General features: G+C 36.4%; 1 protein-coding gene across 1 annotated transcript in view; it reads left to right on the plus strand.

The window, feature by feature from the left end:
• Positions 1-15,811, plus strand: part of FAM98B (family with sequence similarity 98 member B) — a 31,328-nt gene that overhangs the window by 13,904 nt on the left and 1,613 nt on the right. The window contains exons 5-8 of the mRNA XM_019663524.1: positions 3,610-3,690; positions 4,258-4,374; positions 13,421-13,588; positions 15,716-15,811. The exon at positions 15,716-15,811 is cut by the window's right edge and continues 1,613 nt beyond it. Coding sequence (XP_019519069.1) covers positions 3,610-3,690; positions 4,258-4,374; positions 13,421-13,588; positions 15,716-15,811 — 462 coding nt within the window. The remainder of the gene's footprint in view (positions 1-3,609; positions 3,691-4,257; positions 4,375-13,420; positions 13,589-15,715) is intronic.

Below are 15,811 nucleotides of genomic sequence, written 5' to 3' on the forward strand. Positions count from 1 at the left end.
TTTAAACTAACTCCTTGAATAAAGTACTTTTTGCATTGATAATTTATGAACTGAAAAAGACATTTGTCTTAATGAGAGAAATTTAGTATCATTAAGGTGAAAACACAGTATTAAAAACTTTTGGGGGATCCGGTAGAACTTGCAAACCAAAGATTATCTGTGAATCCTAGCCCAAAAACGTTATTCTAGAGTTAACAAGTTACTCTTCAGAGTTTTTTTCCCTTTTCCTTCTGAATTAAGAATGATATGTGTTTGGCTAAAATGCCTGGGACCATTTCAAATTGAGACAGATTTCTGGGCTCTTCTAATTGTTGTCGGAGAGTGGGCTCTTCGTGGCGCAAAGTCCAGGTCCTTGGCAACTCAAGCAAAGAACTGAACGAGATACCGGAGCAAAGTAGTGAAAAAGTAGTTTATTAGAAGAGATAGTACATTTCAAAGAAGTAGAAGTAGGCCCGAGCAGTAGAGAATGTCTCAAGGGCCCGTTATTAGAAGAGAAATTACATTCCAAAGAGTTTGGAGCGGGCCATGCGCAAAGGCGAGGCTCAAAAGGCTCAAAAAAGGGAGGAAGGGGTTTAAAGGGAAGAAGCGGTCAGAAAGAGAGCAGGGCGGTCTTCCCAGGACTTGGAGATTTTATCCCCTTTCTCTAGAATGGGCTGTTCCCCTATGGGTGTGGGACCACTTGATTGATTGGCACCTGTGATTGACAAGAGGTACTGCGCAGGTATGAGTGACTGGTCTGATCTAGATGGGTATTTTGTGCCCATTTGTTTTCCAGCAGTGGTAGATAATTACAATACAAAGGGGAGTTTTGGGTGTAGAGGGGATGTCCCCTTGGTGGTCCGCATTCTGTGGGACATGCAGGAATGCAGAGACCCAATGCCTGCCTGGTTTTCCCCTTGAGAGAGGTGATCCCCATGAAATCTCTATGGGAAGTTGAGAGACGGGAGGTCTCTTCTTTATCTGCTTCCTGCTGGGCAGGGGCGTAGAGCTGTCCCTGCCTATTGGGGAGTTCACAGATCTCTCACCCTAGCTGATCTCAGATGAGAGGAATGGGTCTCGAGCTCCGCCTGGAAGACCATGTTGGCTCTTTGGTTGTGACTGGCAATCTTGTTGGGATAGCCTCTGTATCCCCAAAGTCCCTGAATGAGGAAAAAAAAAATTTAACTAATAAATCTGTTAGCTCTCATGAAGCCTGTGGCCATTCAGCCATCACTCAGGTGGCCTCAATTGTGTGGGCCCAGAATGGGTTTGGCATTTAGCTTACTGGCCTGGGGGATATTAGGAAGTCACAGGCTTTCAAGTTGTTATCTGATGCAAGGGTAGGAGACTTCTGTTGTTTAAGATTCAGAAGCGAGGGGGGGGGGGTCGGTAACATAATCAGTTATTGCTTTTTTTCCTTTTATGAGTTTCAGTTAGTGTTAATAAATCTCCAAACCTCTCTTTTCCCTCCTTCAAGCAGGCTATCATACCTGTGTTCAAATGCTGGCAGGCTACTTATAAGGTAGTTGTTATTGCGGTCAGTGTGGCTAAATATTAGCCTCAAAGACTTCTGTATTCAATTCTTATCACAAGTAAAACTTTCCATATTTTCTTTCTTTTATGTATGATGTGTACAGACAGATTTTGTCGCCATTAGGAGGAAAATTATTACTATTTTCTAACTTGAAGTTGTTTAAAGATAAATCTAAATTATAGTAATATTAATAGCAATTATATAGCATTTGCTGTTCTAATTGTTTATACCTATGTAACAACTCACTGACTTGTTAGATCACTTATAATAAGATAGGTACTATTATCTATAACAGCTATATGAGGAAACCAAGGTACTGAAAGATTTAATAAATTAGACAATTAAGTTTCTAAGTAGAGGTGGTAGACCTGAGGTTTGCACCCAGGCAGTCAACCTCCAGAGTCTATATATTCTTCACTCCCTCACTATCACAAGTAATTCTCCTATCCCCCTGCTTCTGAAATCCTGGGAATGTGATTACACGTAAGAAACTGCAAGTATACATTCAAAATCTCTCTTGAGTGAGGAGTTACAACTAAAACTTTTAGTAATATATTAAATAATCAAATTGGAAGTATTTACAAGTTGGGGGATCTACACAAAAGGTATATTTTTAAGAAAATAAGTTAATTTTTTACAATATATAAGAATTGTATCAGTAATTGTATTATTACTGTAGAGGTAGATTTGCTATGAAGCTTATAAAGCCTAAGCTTTGGGACCCCTCATTAGCACAAGTTCTTTTTCTAAGCTAATTTTTAAAAACAGCTTTCTCAAGATAACATAAATTTCACCCATATTAAGTGTGCAATCCAGTAAATTTTAATGTATTTGCAGTTATCATTAAAATCTAATTTCAGAACATTTCCATCACCCACAGAAGAAACCTTGTGCCCATTTACAGTCATTCCCCATCACCACCACCAGTCTTCAGGCTAATTTTGTGTTCATAATTTTTAATTCTATTTAAAAAGTGCCCCCAACATTGAATAAACTTCATACCCCTCAAAATCTGAACTGCTCCTGATTGTTTTCTCTAGTTACCGCATAACTAAGAAACTGCAAATATTTCATTGCTTTGAAATACAGTAATACCTTGGCTTCTGAGCATCATTCATTCCAGAAACAAACTACTCATATTGCAGTACATTGCTCGTTTACCAAGTTAAAATGTATTAAAAATGTTTGCTCGTCTTGTGGAACACTCGCAAACCACTTTACTCGCAATCCAACGTTTTACTGTAGTTTCTGTAGCTAAGAAAGGGTTTTATTATTTTTTTAAAGTTGCAGAAAAGGACTTTATTAGAAGTAAAAATACATTTCAAAGAAGCAGAAGTGGGCCTGAGCAGTAAAGAATGGCTCAAGGGCCATTATTAGAAAAGAAAGTACACTCCAAAGAGTTTGGAGCGGGCTGAGCAAAGGGAGCTCGAAAGGCCAAGAAAGGGTTTTACAGTTAGGAAGGTGAGTCCAACTTAGCCATTTTTTTAGTCATCTTCTTCAGGATAAATGATTGTTGGAATGACCCCCGATTCTGCTAAAGCAAAAGAGAATGCCTAATATCTTGTTCACCAAAATAAAAATGTTTCAAGAAATTCAAATCAGTGGCTTTGCAAAAGGAATGAAATGTGTATGTGGTGATTAATTGAAAGGGTTTGTTCTCTTGTCTTGCTGAACAGTGAAACCAGAATACTTACAATTGAAATGTGTACATAGTACTTAATTGAGAAAAATCAGTGTGCTTATCAAAGGTTTTATTACTATCCCCTTTGAGAATTTACCAAGATGTAAGAGAGTGCCGTCTTAAGAAACTCCAAAATTATTTCACATAAAAACACAGTCTCATAGTACAACTTTTCAGTAGCTACTTTAGTTATCTGTGTACATGACTCATATTTCTTATTCTGGAAACAGTGTGCTATAGCTTGAATTAATGTAACTAATATTTCTTTAAAAAATATATTCTGCATAGTAGTGATATTCTTTCCTAGTATATTTAACATTTTATTCTCTAGCATTCAAAATAACATTTTAAGCAAGAATAAGATTATTTTAAATTAGGAGTATACATTTTCATAATCTTTTATATTTACTTTCAGGTGAAAGATATTCTCTCAAAAGTCCAGAAAAATCATGTGGGAAAACCACTGCTGAAAATTGATTTAAATCTGGAACAGGCGGTAAATCCCCCTTTTATTTTTTATGTAATTCAGGGAGTGAATATGACTTAATTTGATAAATGGACATCTGGAATTTACAATGTGTAGCTTGCATTTATTCTGGAGAATTAAAATGGATTGATATTCCAGAGTAATAGATCCAAACATTTCTCTAATTAAATAAATTTTAAAAATACCTGCCCAAGAGTATTTATGGTGCCCAGTATGTTAGCATTAGTTGTGATTTGGAATAGTTAGTAGTTCAAAGCCAGCAAGATGGGAAGTTATTGGTATTCTTTCCTTACTGGTCCAGACTACTTAGCAAGTAGATGTTTTATGTACATTAACATATTAGATTGAAGATGACAGTTGTAGAGTTTATGTTTAATATCTTCTGAATATCATGAATGTTCTGTCAAATACTCTTTATTATTTAAATAATTTGAAAAGTCTCATGGATCAGAAAATGGTCATCAAGTACACATCTTTTGAGTCAATTGGAAGTATTGACCGCAATTTTCAAATTTCTTTCCTGTGCATAATGAAAGCATGTAAAGTTTATGATAAATTTGTTTCCGAATTCTTTAGGAACAGCTGGAAAGAATCAATGCTGCTCTTTGCTGTGAGTATGAGTGCCGCCGCCGCATGTTGATGAAGCGGCTGGATGTCACGGTGCAGTCCTTCGGCTGGTCTGACCGAGCGAAGGTGAGGCTGCTCTCCCATCTGCGTCCTGTAGGTGGCGCCCTGTGACAGCTCCTCAGGCGCCCTCATCTGTTACATAACTGTCACATCTGCACTTGATCACATGCCCAGGCCAACTGCTGGTCTTACATAATGATCCTGGTCTTATATAGATCCCTGTTTTCAAATAGCTTAATTCCTATCCAGATCTTTCACATTTATTTTAAATTCATACACGGTGAGATTTATGCAAGGATATGCATAAAAGAAGGAATTTGAGACAGTGAGGGTACAGGTAGTACTGATGCCTGAACAAGTCTTCTTAAAAGTATCTTAAGGCTGTGGAGTGTGGCCCAGTTGAAGAGGGGGTTGGAAATGTCCCTGCATCTCCAAATATGAATCTCTTTGGATGGCTTTCTGGATTGCTGTCTGCCATCCCTCCCATTTTATGCCTTTAACCTGTATCCAGACTTTGTCTGGGATCCCCTGTCTCACCAGCATTTTAGTCTGGAAAATCTCCTGACAGTAACCTGGGACAATTGTAGGAAATCATTTGCTTCCCCCATTTCAGGGATCACTGTCCTGTGCTCCTTGATGTCCAGTTTCTGAAAAGTCGCTGGTTAACATGGGCTGTCCAGTTTTAGAGTTGTTGCAGGTGGAAGGGTAAATCACGTGCATGTTACTCTCCACTATTATTTTATTACATTCTTTGGATTAACTGAGCAGCTCTTCTGTCCCATGTCGTATTAACTGGGGTCACATGCGCACTTCATTCAGCTAGTGCCTGGGCTGGGCTGGAACATCCGAGATGCTTGTCTCACATGTTTGGGCTCTGTCTGCTGGGGTGCTTTGGTTGCTTCTTGGCTCTGATGTGGTCTCTTGCTCCATGTGGTGTCTTGTATTGGTTTCCTATGGCTGCTGTAACAAATTACCACAAACTTAGTGGCTTATATAATACACATTTATTCTCTTACAGTTCTAGAGATAAGCCCTAAAATGAAGGTATTGGCAGGGTTTCATTCCTTCCAGATGCTTCAGGGGAGAGTTTGTTTCCTTGCATTTCCTAGCTTCCAGAAGCCACCTCTGTGCCTTGGCTCTTGACCTCATTCTCCATCTTCAAAACCAGTCGTGTAGGATCCTCCCATCTTCCTTTCTCTGCTTTCAGTGTCACTTCTTCTGTCTGACACTCCTGTCTCTTATAAGGATCCTTGTGACTGTACTTGGCCCACCCAGATAATCCAGGGTAATTATCCCGTCTTAATATCCTTAACTTTATCACATCTGCATCTGCAAGGTAACATATTCACAGGTTCCAGGGATTAGGATGTGGACATCTTTGGAGGGCCATTATTTAATTTACCGAATGTCTCATCTTCCTTCTAATAGGATTTTTTTTTTTACACTGTGTTTATCATATGCTGCTGCTGCTGTTTTTTCTTTTTAAATATACTTTAAAAAATCATGTTGGCTAATAAGGCCTCCATTTTCTGCGTACTTTCCCTCCTAAAAAGCTTGTCTCCTCCTGTTGCAATCTGGGCTGTTTGCATGGCTGTCCTTGGCTACACCACTATTTCCTGGATCCCATGGCCTTCTCTTTCATTGTTTATTCCCTCATTCTGCTGCAGTAAATCTACAAATAACTTCCTAACAAAGGGTACATAGGAGTGATTTTTCTGAATCCTTGCATTCTGAAAATATGTATATTTTGCTGTCACATTTGATTGATTGGGTAAATATAGAATTCTAGGTTGCAAATACTTTCCTCTAAGGATATGGAAGGTATTGCTTTATTGTTTTCTAGCATTTAGTGCTGCTGTTGTGAAACCTGATGCCATTCTCAGTGCCTTTGGATGACCTTGTATTTTTCTCTGGAAGATTTTGGACTCTCTTCTCTATCCTTGGCGTTCTGAAATTTCACAGATTTCGGTCAGGGTCTTTTTTCACTCATTGTCCTAAATACTAGGTGGACCTTTAATACTAGGTGGACCTGTATATTCTTAGCTTTTATGTTTTTCTTTATTAATTTCTTCTCCTTTGTTTTCTGTTTTCTCTCTCTGAAACTATATTATTCAGATATTGGACTTCATGGATATATCCACTTAAGTTGCTTTATTTATTCTCTCATATCCTCTTTCCCTTTTTGATACACTTTCTTGGAAATTGAATTTTTGTTTATGCCATCTTTTTAATTTTCAGAAATTCTTTTTTATTCTTGAGTTTTTCTTTTTCATATATTTTTTCTTGTTTTAGGGATATGCTATCTTCTTGAATGAGGATGAAAATTAAAAAACAAAAAACAAAAAAACCACACCTTTTTTTTGGTCTTCAATTATTTTTATTTCCTCCAGGGTAATTATTTGTTTGTTTTTCTTGGTTTTCTCTTGTGGTGGCTTTCTTTAAATGCACAATGGTTACTGATTGTTTGTAATGAAAAGCAAGACTCGAAAACTGGGGAATTACAGTCATTGATTGAGATTGTTGATATGAGGCTTTGGAGCTGGCTATTGGGCTATGGGAATTCCTAATGCCTACTTGTAGAACTCTTCTCTCTGAAGCTCATTTTTTCAAGAAGGGAAACCTCATTTTTTCTATATACTTTTTTTTTTCCTGAAATGATAATTATTTTTTAATTTATTTTTTATTATTAGTTTCAGGTGTACAAAACAATGCACTAGTTATCCTTTTCACCCCTCACAAAGTAACAACCCCCCTCCCCCCATCCACTTCCCTCCCACCCCTGATATCAATACTTATCTATTACAATTCCATTGGCTCCATTCCCACACTCTACTCCACATCCCATGACTATATGAATATATAATTATAGTTGACATACAGTATTATTCAACATCAGCTTCAGGTGTACAGTGTGGTGGTCAGGCCTCTACACCGTCTATGAAGTGGTCTCCCTAACAAGACATGAGTCCATCTGGGCCCCTAAAAAATATTTACAACATTATTGATTATATGCCCCAGACTGTCTTTTCTATCCCTGAGGCCATATTGTAGTTACCAGTTTGTATTGTCTCGTCCCTTCCCCTTCTCCCTCATCCCCACCCCCTCCCAACTAGCAACCCTCAGTTTTTCCTCTGTGTCTCTGAGACTATTTCTGTTTACATTTCTCATTTATTCAGTTTCTATACACTTTTCTTTCTTTGGTCGGGGGAGGAGGAGTGGCAGCATGGCACCAGGAATTGGAGGAATAGATTGTTCTACAAATAGACTGAGTTAGCCCCTGCTTTGGGCTCCAGATTTCATTTTCCGAGATGTTGGTTCCCTTCTTATCTATCTCCTTCTTTTCCATTCTCTTTGTTGTAGTGTGTGTATGCCTTTTTATAAATTAGCGTGGTCATTCTGATTCATTTACCGAGAAATACTCCCTCGTGTGTTGTACAGAGAGTCTCCTTCCAAACACCTGGCAGGCATGCAGAACATTGAAGAGTTATTAGAACAGGGTTGCTGGTGAAACTATTATTATTTTAGGGAACTTTTTTTTTTTTTTTAAGCACATGAATGGAATAGCTGTAAGACAGAGTTGAAGACTATCATTTATGTATTTTCTTTCAATAAATATTTATGCAGCATCTCATGTGTCAAGCACTATGATGTACCTGGTCTGGTTGAGCATTTCAGTATTCTATATGATTAGGTGTAGAACATTTTTAGAAGATTTCTGTATCTGTAATACCTAATCAGATTCTCAATGGTTAAAGCCTATTTTTCTTCTGCATGTACACTGGGATAAACTCCAGAGATGTGTGTGTGTGTCCATGTTATTAGAGTAACTTGTATGCAAGAAGCCCAGATGCTGTAAGAGCTGTGAGTTACCAGAGAAGTAGATGACATGCTTGCTGATCTCAAGAAATTCAGTAGAGCTCAGTTGTATGTGAGGTTAGTTTTACTGACCTCTGGAGACTCAATAGAGGTTTTATACATGTTGGGTCTTCAGTTTAACCTGATAGAATTTTAGTGAAAAAAAGGAATTTAGAAATAGGACAACTGTGAAAGGTAGTGTATTAAAAATGTCTTAACGTAGTAACTTAAAGGATGTTTTCAGTGTTGGCCTTAAGTTTACTGAGAAATCCCTAATAAATGAGTTTTGACATGTTTGAACATTCAGCGTGGCATAGATTTATGGGCATGTTGACTCTTTACTAGTCTTAAGCTTGGGGACTTTGAGAAAATATGCCTTTAGGAACTATCTTAATTTATCTTTTCATCTTGGTCCTTTTTCATCATGTTTTAGGATAAGGAGGTTGTGTTTTTGTTTTTTTCTCCCTAGTTTGGAAAAATATTTTACATGTTTTTTTCTTAGGCTATGGGTCAGTTTAGGCCTTTCATTTAATCCTTTTCAGTTGATTATATGAGTATATGCATTTATATCCTGAGTTTTCTTGTTAAAGTTCATGTAAATTTAATATATATTTATCATTATCCCCTTATTTCATGTGTCTCATATTGTTGAATGACTCATCAAATATTTTGCAGCATTTTAAAACTTTACTGAAAATTTTATCCTATCGATATACTCTTGATTGACATTGAGATTTCCTTTAATTCCTTGTTTGACCCTTTAATGAAATCCTCGGTAGCTAAATTGTGGTACATGTCCATGACATATTTCTAAATTTTTTTTTAATTGAGGTATAATTGATACACATTATATTAGTTTTAGGTGGTGCACAACATAATTATTTGATATTTGTATATATTGCAAAATGATCAGAAGTCTAATTAACATCCATCAGTTATAGAATTTTTTTTGTGATGACTTATAAGATTGACTTTCTTAGCAACTTTCAAAGATACATACAGTATGATTAACCGTAGTCACCATACTGCACACTACATTCCCATGACTTATTTATTTTATAACTGTAAGTTTGTACCTTTGACTCCCTTCACCCATTTTACACACCCTCCATCGCCCACTTCTGGCAACCACAAATTTGATCTCTGTATCTTGGTTTTGTTTGCTTGGTGTGGGGAGGGGTGTCTTTTTTTAGATTCCACATAAAAGTGAGATCATATGGTATTTGTCTTTCTCGGCCTGATGTATTTCACTTAGCACAATGCCTTCAAGGTATATGTATGTTGTTGTAGACGACAAGATTTCATTCTTTTTTATGGCTGAATAATATTCCAGTGTGTGTGTGTGTGTGTGTGTGTGTGTGTGTGTGTGTGTGACATTTTCTTTATCCATTTATCCATCGATAGACACACTTAGGTTATTACCATGTCTTGGCTCTTGTAAATAATGCTGCAAATGAACGTATATCTTTTTGAGTTAGTGTTTTTGTTTTCTTTGGATAAATACCCAGAAGTGGGATTGTTGGCTCATATGATAGTTATAGTTTTAGTTTTTTGAGGAACCTCCATACTGTTTTCTATAGTGGCTGCACCAATTTACAGTAACCTCCAGTCATGCACAAGGGTTCCCTTTTCTCCACAGCCTTGCCAACACTTGTTAATTGTTGATTTATTGATGATTTACCCATCCTGACAGTTCTGAAGTTGTAGCTCATTGTGGTTTTGATTTGCATTTCCCTGATTATTAATGATGTTGAGCATCTTTTCATGTGGCTATTGACCATCTTTATATTCTCTTTGGAAACATGTCTATTCAGATCCTCTGCCCATTTTTTAATCAGATTTTTATTTTTGCTGCTAAGTTATATGAACTCATATTTTAAATATTAATGCCTTATCAGATATATGATGTGTAAGTATTTTCTTCCATTCAGTACATTGACTTTTCATTTTTTTGATGGTTTCCTTTGCTGTGCAGAAGCTTTTTAGTTTGATGTAGTCCCACTTGTTTATTTTCGCTTTTGTTGTGTGAAATCCAAAAACATCATTGCCAAGATTGATGCCAAGGACCTTACAGCTTATGTTTTCTTCTAGGACTTTTAAAATTTCAGGTGTTATATTCAAGTCTTTAATCCATTTTGAATTATTTTTGTGTATGTTGTAAAAGAGGTGTCCAGTTTCATTCTTTTTCTTGTTGCTGTCCAGTTTGCCCAACACTATTTATTGAAGAGACTGTCCTTTCCCCATCGTATATGTTTTACTTCTTTGTCATAAATTAATTGACCGTACATGCGTGGGTTTATTTCCAGGGTCTCCATTCTGTTCCATTGACCGGTGTGTCTCTTATAATGCCAATACCGTACCGTTTTGATTACTATTGCTTTGTAATGTAGCTTGAGACTGGGGAGGTTTATGCCACCACCAGCTTTATTGTTCTTTCTCAAGATTGCTTGGCTATTCAGGGTCCGTTGTGTTTCAGGTGGAATTTCTTGATCAGAGAATAGGCATGATTTTAATGCTTTTGATGCATACTCCAGAGTTACCTTTCAAAAAGATCATATACCTTTGTTAGTATGGTTTATCTAGTTTCTTTTTTTCTATTATTTTGATAGTATTGAGATAAGACTGTGAGTATAATTTTATAGTTTGCTTTTTTCACTGAATTTATTATGATCAGTCTCATATCTCTAAATGCTCTATTTGAGGGGCTGGCCGAGTGGCTCATTTGGTTAAGAGCACAAGCTCTGAGCAACGGGGTTGCCGGTTCAATTCCCACATGGGCCAGTGAGCTGCCAACAGGTGGCAGAATGGCTTAGCTGGTGAGAGCACGTGCTCCTAACAACAGGGTTGCCGGTTCGACTCCTGCATGGGATGGTGGGCTACACCCAACCGCAACTAAGATTGAACACAGCACCTTGAGCTGAGCTGCCGCAAGCTGCCGGCAGGTGGCCAGATGGTGACTGGACTTGGAGCTGAGCTAGCTGCGCCCTCCATAACTAAGATTAAAGGACAACAACTTGGCTGTTTCTCTTCCCAAATTCCCCAATAAAATATTTAAAACAATAAAGAAAACTCTATTAGAATACCTTTTTTTTTTTTTTTTTAAGCTGAGCCATCCTGCCACCTGTTGGCAGCTCAGCTTGGGCCGGGCATCGAACCGCTGTTGCTCAGAGCTCACACTCTTGAGTGAGCTCTTAACCATCTGAGCCACTCGGCCGGTCCTAGAATACCCTTTTTAAAATAGATTTTTGATTTATTGCTTTTGGAGACATAATTACCATCTTAAAGTGCACAACTTAGTTGTTTTTAGTATATTCACTGTATTCTGTAACCGTTACCACTATCTAATTTCAGAACATTTCCATCACCCCATAAAGGAAAATGCATCTATTAGCAATCATCCCCAATATCCCCTCCCTTCCCTGGCAGCCACTACTATGAAATTTCTGTCTCTTTGGATTTGTCTGTTCTGGACACTTCATATAAATGGAATCATACAACATGTGGCTTTTTGTGTCTGGCTTCTTAGCATATGCTTTCAAGGTTCATCCAAGTTGTCTTACATAACTGTACTTCATTTCAGTATCCTTTTTATGGCTGTGCTATATTTTATCATATAGTGATACCATAATTTACTTAACTCTTATACATTTTTCTATATAACACCAGAAATATTAGTATGTATAATTGTTATTTATGAATTTCAAAGTATATTTTTATGATGATTCCTAAATGGAAATTTACTGTGTCAAAGGTTATGACTCTTAATGCTCTTGACTCACATGGCCAAATAGTTTTTTTGAAAATTAGTATGAATTTAAACTCCTATCAAAAGTAAATGAAATTTTTTCTTCAATTTAGCCTCTTTAATATTTAGATTACTATCAATTTTATTGTGAACTTGATGGTTAAAAAAGACTAAATTGTTTTAATTTGTATATTTTTATTATTGGTAAAGTGTAACTTTTTTTCATAAGCTTATTAGTCATTTGAATTTCCTCTTTTTTGAAATTTCTATTTGTGTCTTGTCATTTTTTCCCCGTAAGGTCTTCCTGTTTTCCTTTTGATTGAGCTTTTTATATATTAAGGAAGTTAGCTGGTTGCTTTATTTGTTAAAAATATTTCCCCCAGTTGTCTTTTGATTTTGTTTTATGTCTTTTAATGTGTAAAAATTTTAATCTTTATAATATAGTTAAGTTTTTCAGTTTAAAATAAAACCTTAAACAATGAACTCTTTTTATATTTGGAATTCCAATATGCTACACCTTATTATTTTTGCAAATAGCCAACAGTTTGTTCCAGCACCATTTAAAAAATAATCCATCCCTTTTCTCACTGACCTTTGATGTCCCCTCTATCATTTGTTGCATTCATACATTTATGAGGTTCTGAATCTCAACCCCCTGTTTTATCAGTCTGTTTTTTTGTTCTCTCCAAGATCCATGTCATTAGACTGAGGTAGGATAGTATACTGTTATCTGGATACCTGTGCTTGGCAATCAGGCACATCTTTATTAGTAAGTGGGCAAAGCTGGGATTCTTTCTGATTTGGGGGAAGCTGTTTAAGCTTTCTAAGCCTCCTTTTTTTCCACCTGCAAAAGGGGGTAATAAAAACAACCACTCTAAAAGGATGTTTTGAGGATTAAAGAAATGACTATTAAGTGAACAGTATTCTGACACATTAAATAACTACTGAATGAGCGTTAGCTGTTAAGACGATGGTAATTTTATATTGCTTGCTAATAATCTGGTAGAATTCTTTTTCAAAATTCTTTCAGTCATTCTTACATATTTAGTTTCTGGATTAACTTTAGATTTCTTTCCCGCCACCCCCCACCCTCCCCCCACCCCCACGCCCAACCCCATCCTCTCAAAAACCATTCCAATAGGATTGCAGTAAATCTAATAGTTAATGTTGGGGAAAACTGCAGTACTCAATGTCCTCATCCAGAAACTTGGTATTTCTCTCCATTTATTCAAGTTTTCCTTTTGTGTTTATAAGATTCATTAATGTTTTTTTCTTAAAGGTCATGTATATGTGTTTTTGGTAAAGCCTTTTTTAGGTTTGTCTTTTGTTATGAATGGAACCTTTTTTGTGTTACTTTTTAAATGAGTTCTTACTGGTAGTTGTGCATTCTTTTAGCATCTGTTGATCTGCTTTTTTTATTCTATATACAAGTTATCAGATATTTATGATTGCTATTGCTCTTTCATTGAAATGTTCTTTGGTTCCTTTCCCCCCCCAACTTTTGTCATTTAGGTGAAAACAGATGACATAGCAAGAATTTATCAGCCTAAGCGTTATGCTTTGTCACCCAAGACAACGATTACATTGGCACATCTTCTTGCTGCTCGTGAAGACCTATCCAAGATCATTAGGACAAGTAGTGGCTCCAGCCGGGAGAAGACGGCATGTGCCATTAATAAGGTTGGTTTTTTTGTTCAGTACAGTGGAGAATGAATTTATAATATCCCCGTTTGGGGTTTTTGCAGATTTTAGTCCATTTTTCTTTTGTCTTGGTGAACTCCTTGAAGAGAGTGGTGGAGGGACTTCAGTCCATCTTGGCTTAGTTATGTTTTGTGTGTGCATGTTTATTTGAATTTCTGTATTCATAAATTAAACCAAAGTTTTATCTGAATTAGAAGCATTAAGAGTTGTTTTCTAAGCTTTAGAATTATTTGTCTTTCCAAGAATGTAATTCTTTGTCAGTGAAGACAGTGAAAATCTATAGAAATCATTTCAGGTCCTGACAGTTTCCTTATATTCTCAGTTTTAAGGGACGAGTACATGCTTTGGAGTCATACAAAACTGGGTTCCCATCCTAGCTCCCATCATTTGCTTAGAGGAATCACCTTGGGCGAACTGCTGAATCTCTTGGAGGTTCCGTTTCCTGATTCAGAGTATACGTAGATTCATTTCTCTGACAGTAGATTTTAACAAGCTCAAAGAGTGAATTTTTTATCGTAACAGCAACAACAACAATAAAATAATCTAGAATGTTTGTCAGCTCAGCTAACATGTAGAGCCCTCTGACAAACTTGACTACAAAAGAACAAAAAATCAGAAGGGAGTTGAGTAATTAAAAAAAATTTGTTTCTCACTCAGTATAGTAAGAAAGATATCCTTGATTTTATATCCTAATACTTGATCAGAGGGATGATTGTATATAAAGTTGATTAGTCTTATTATTGCTCAATTAGGCATCATTGTTCATGCTTCCCTACTTTCATTTTAGATCAACCTCCTTGTGTTTCCCGAAAGTGTTCTGCCATGAAATATGTTACTTAATGTCTTGCATCAGATTATAATCTAGTTTTGCTGGATCAAGAGCCCCACTTCTTTAGGTGAAATTTCCCATCTCTTTTCTGAGTTTATAATTTATAATCTGATTACTTGAGGACAATGTTATGATCAGTTCTTGGAACAATGTCTCCCATATACCCACCAACATGGCATGTTTGGTGGAGAGACCAATGAGAATAACAACCAAGGAAAGCTATTTTTTGGATTTGGTAATTAGGACATTATTGCTGACTTTAAACGAATTTTTATATACTTTGAACCTTGCCCCACAGTGAGGATGTTGTACTTTTTGTCTTTCATTTATGACATAAATTACTAAAACGTAGTTTTGATTAGATGATCAGTGGAATTAGAACCTGATTCATAGGTCATTTTGGTTGAGGCAGTTACTGTTTTACCTTCTTTCCTGAAAGAAACTAGCAGGAAGCTATTGGCTTCCCCTTGGCTGTGGTGGGTGGGGGGCCTGTTGTCTGTCTTTCTCTGTTCATGGGCATATAAAGTAGGTCCTTTCTACAGAAGGTTGGGGACTTAAACCAAACTCTTCCCTGGCTTATCCTTCAAAGTATTGTAAAACATGGTTAAGGAAGTATATCAAGTCTTTATTTTCTTTATAATAATGTAAGAATTAGTATCATCATTGAAAGTTAGTGAGCTTAAGTATCTCATAAGAAAGGGATAGTTCATTGAGAATCCTTGTATCTCCTTGAAGTGAGGATACCTTGGATTATAGTTATTATAATCATCTCTGACTTCATTACATCCACATGTTATTTATATTTCATACTTCGTTGAAATAAAATGTGCTTAGAAATATAATCTTTTATTGGATAGTCTATTACCAAATCAGTGGCAATGGAAAGTCCAGAGTTTTTGTTGTGTAAATGGAGATGAATTTAATTAATGTTGGGTATGTAGTTAATGTATATTGAAAATATTTTGCTAAAATTTCTTAGTGTGATGGGTACTGCATTTGTTGTAGAATCTGCTAAATGAGAAAATTAACAAGCCCTTAAATTTCAGAAATGTTTCCCCAGATTGTCTAAAAATGATACCACATTGTGAAGAAGTTTTCATACATCACATTTATATTTTCAATATTAATTCATACTGCCATATTTGCTACTTTCATGTCCTTAAATATTTGGCTTCTGTTTCTCTATTAGAACAGTAACTCCAATATCACTAGAATCATTTAGGTAAATTTTAACTTTTAAAATATTAGAAACTGAAAGAAAATGTTTCTTCACACAGGTGCTGATGGGAAGGGTGCCTGACAGGGGAGGACGGCCAAATGAAATTGAACCACCACCCCCTGAAATGCCACCTTGGCAAAAGAGACAAGAAGGC

The sequence above is a fragment of the Hipposideros armiger genome, unplaced genomic scaffold, assembly GCF_001890085.2.
Source record: "Hipposideros armiger isolate ML-2016 unplaced genomic scaffold, ASM189008v1 scaffold_393, whole genome shotgun sequence".
Taxonomy (NCBI): Eukaryota; Metazoa; Chordata; class Mammalia; order Chiroptera; family Hipposideridae; genus Hipposideros; species Hipposideros armiger.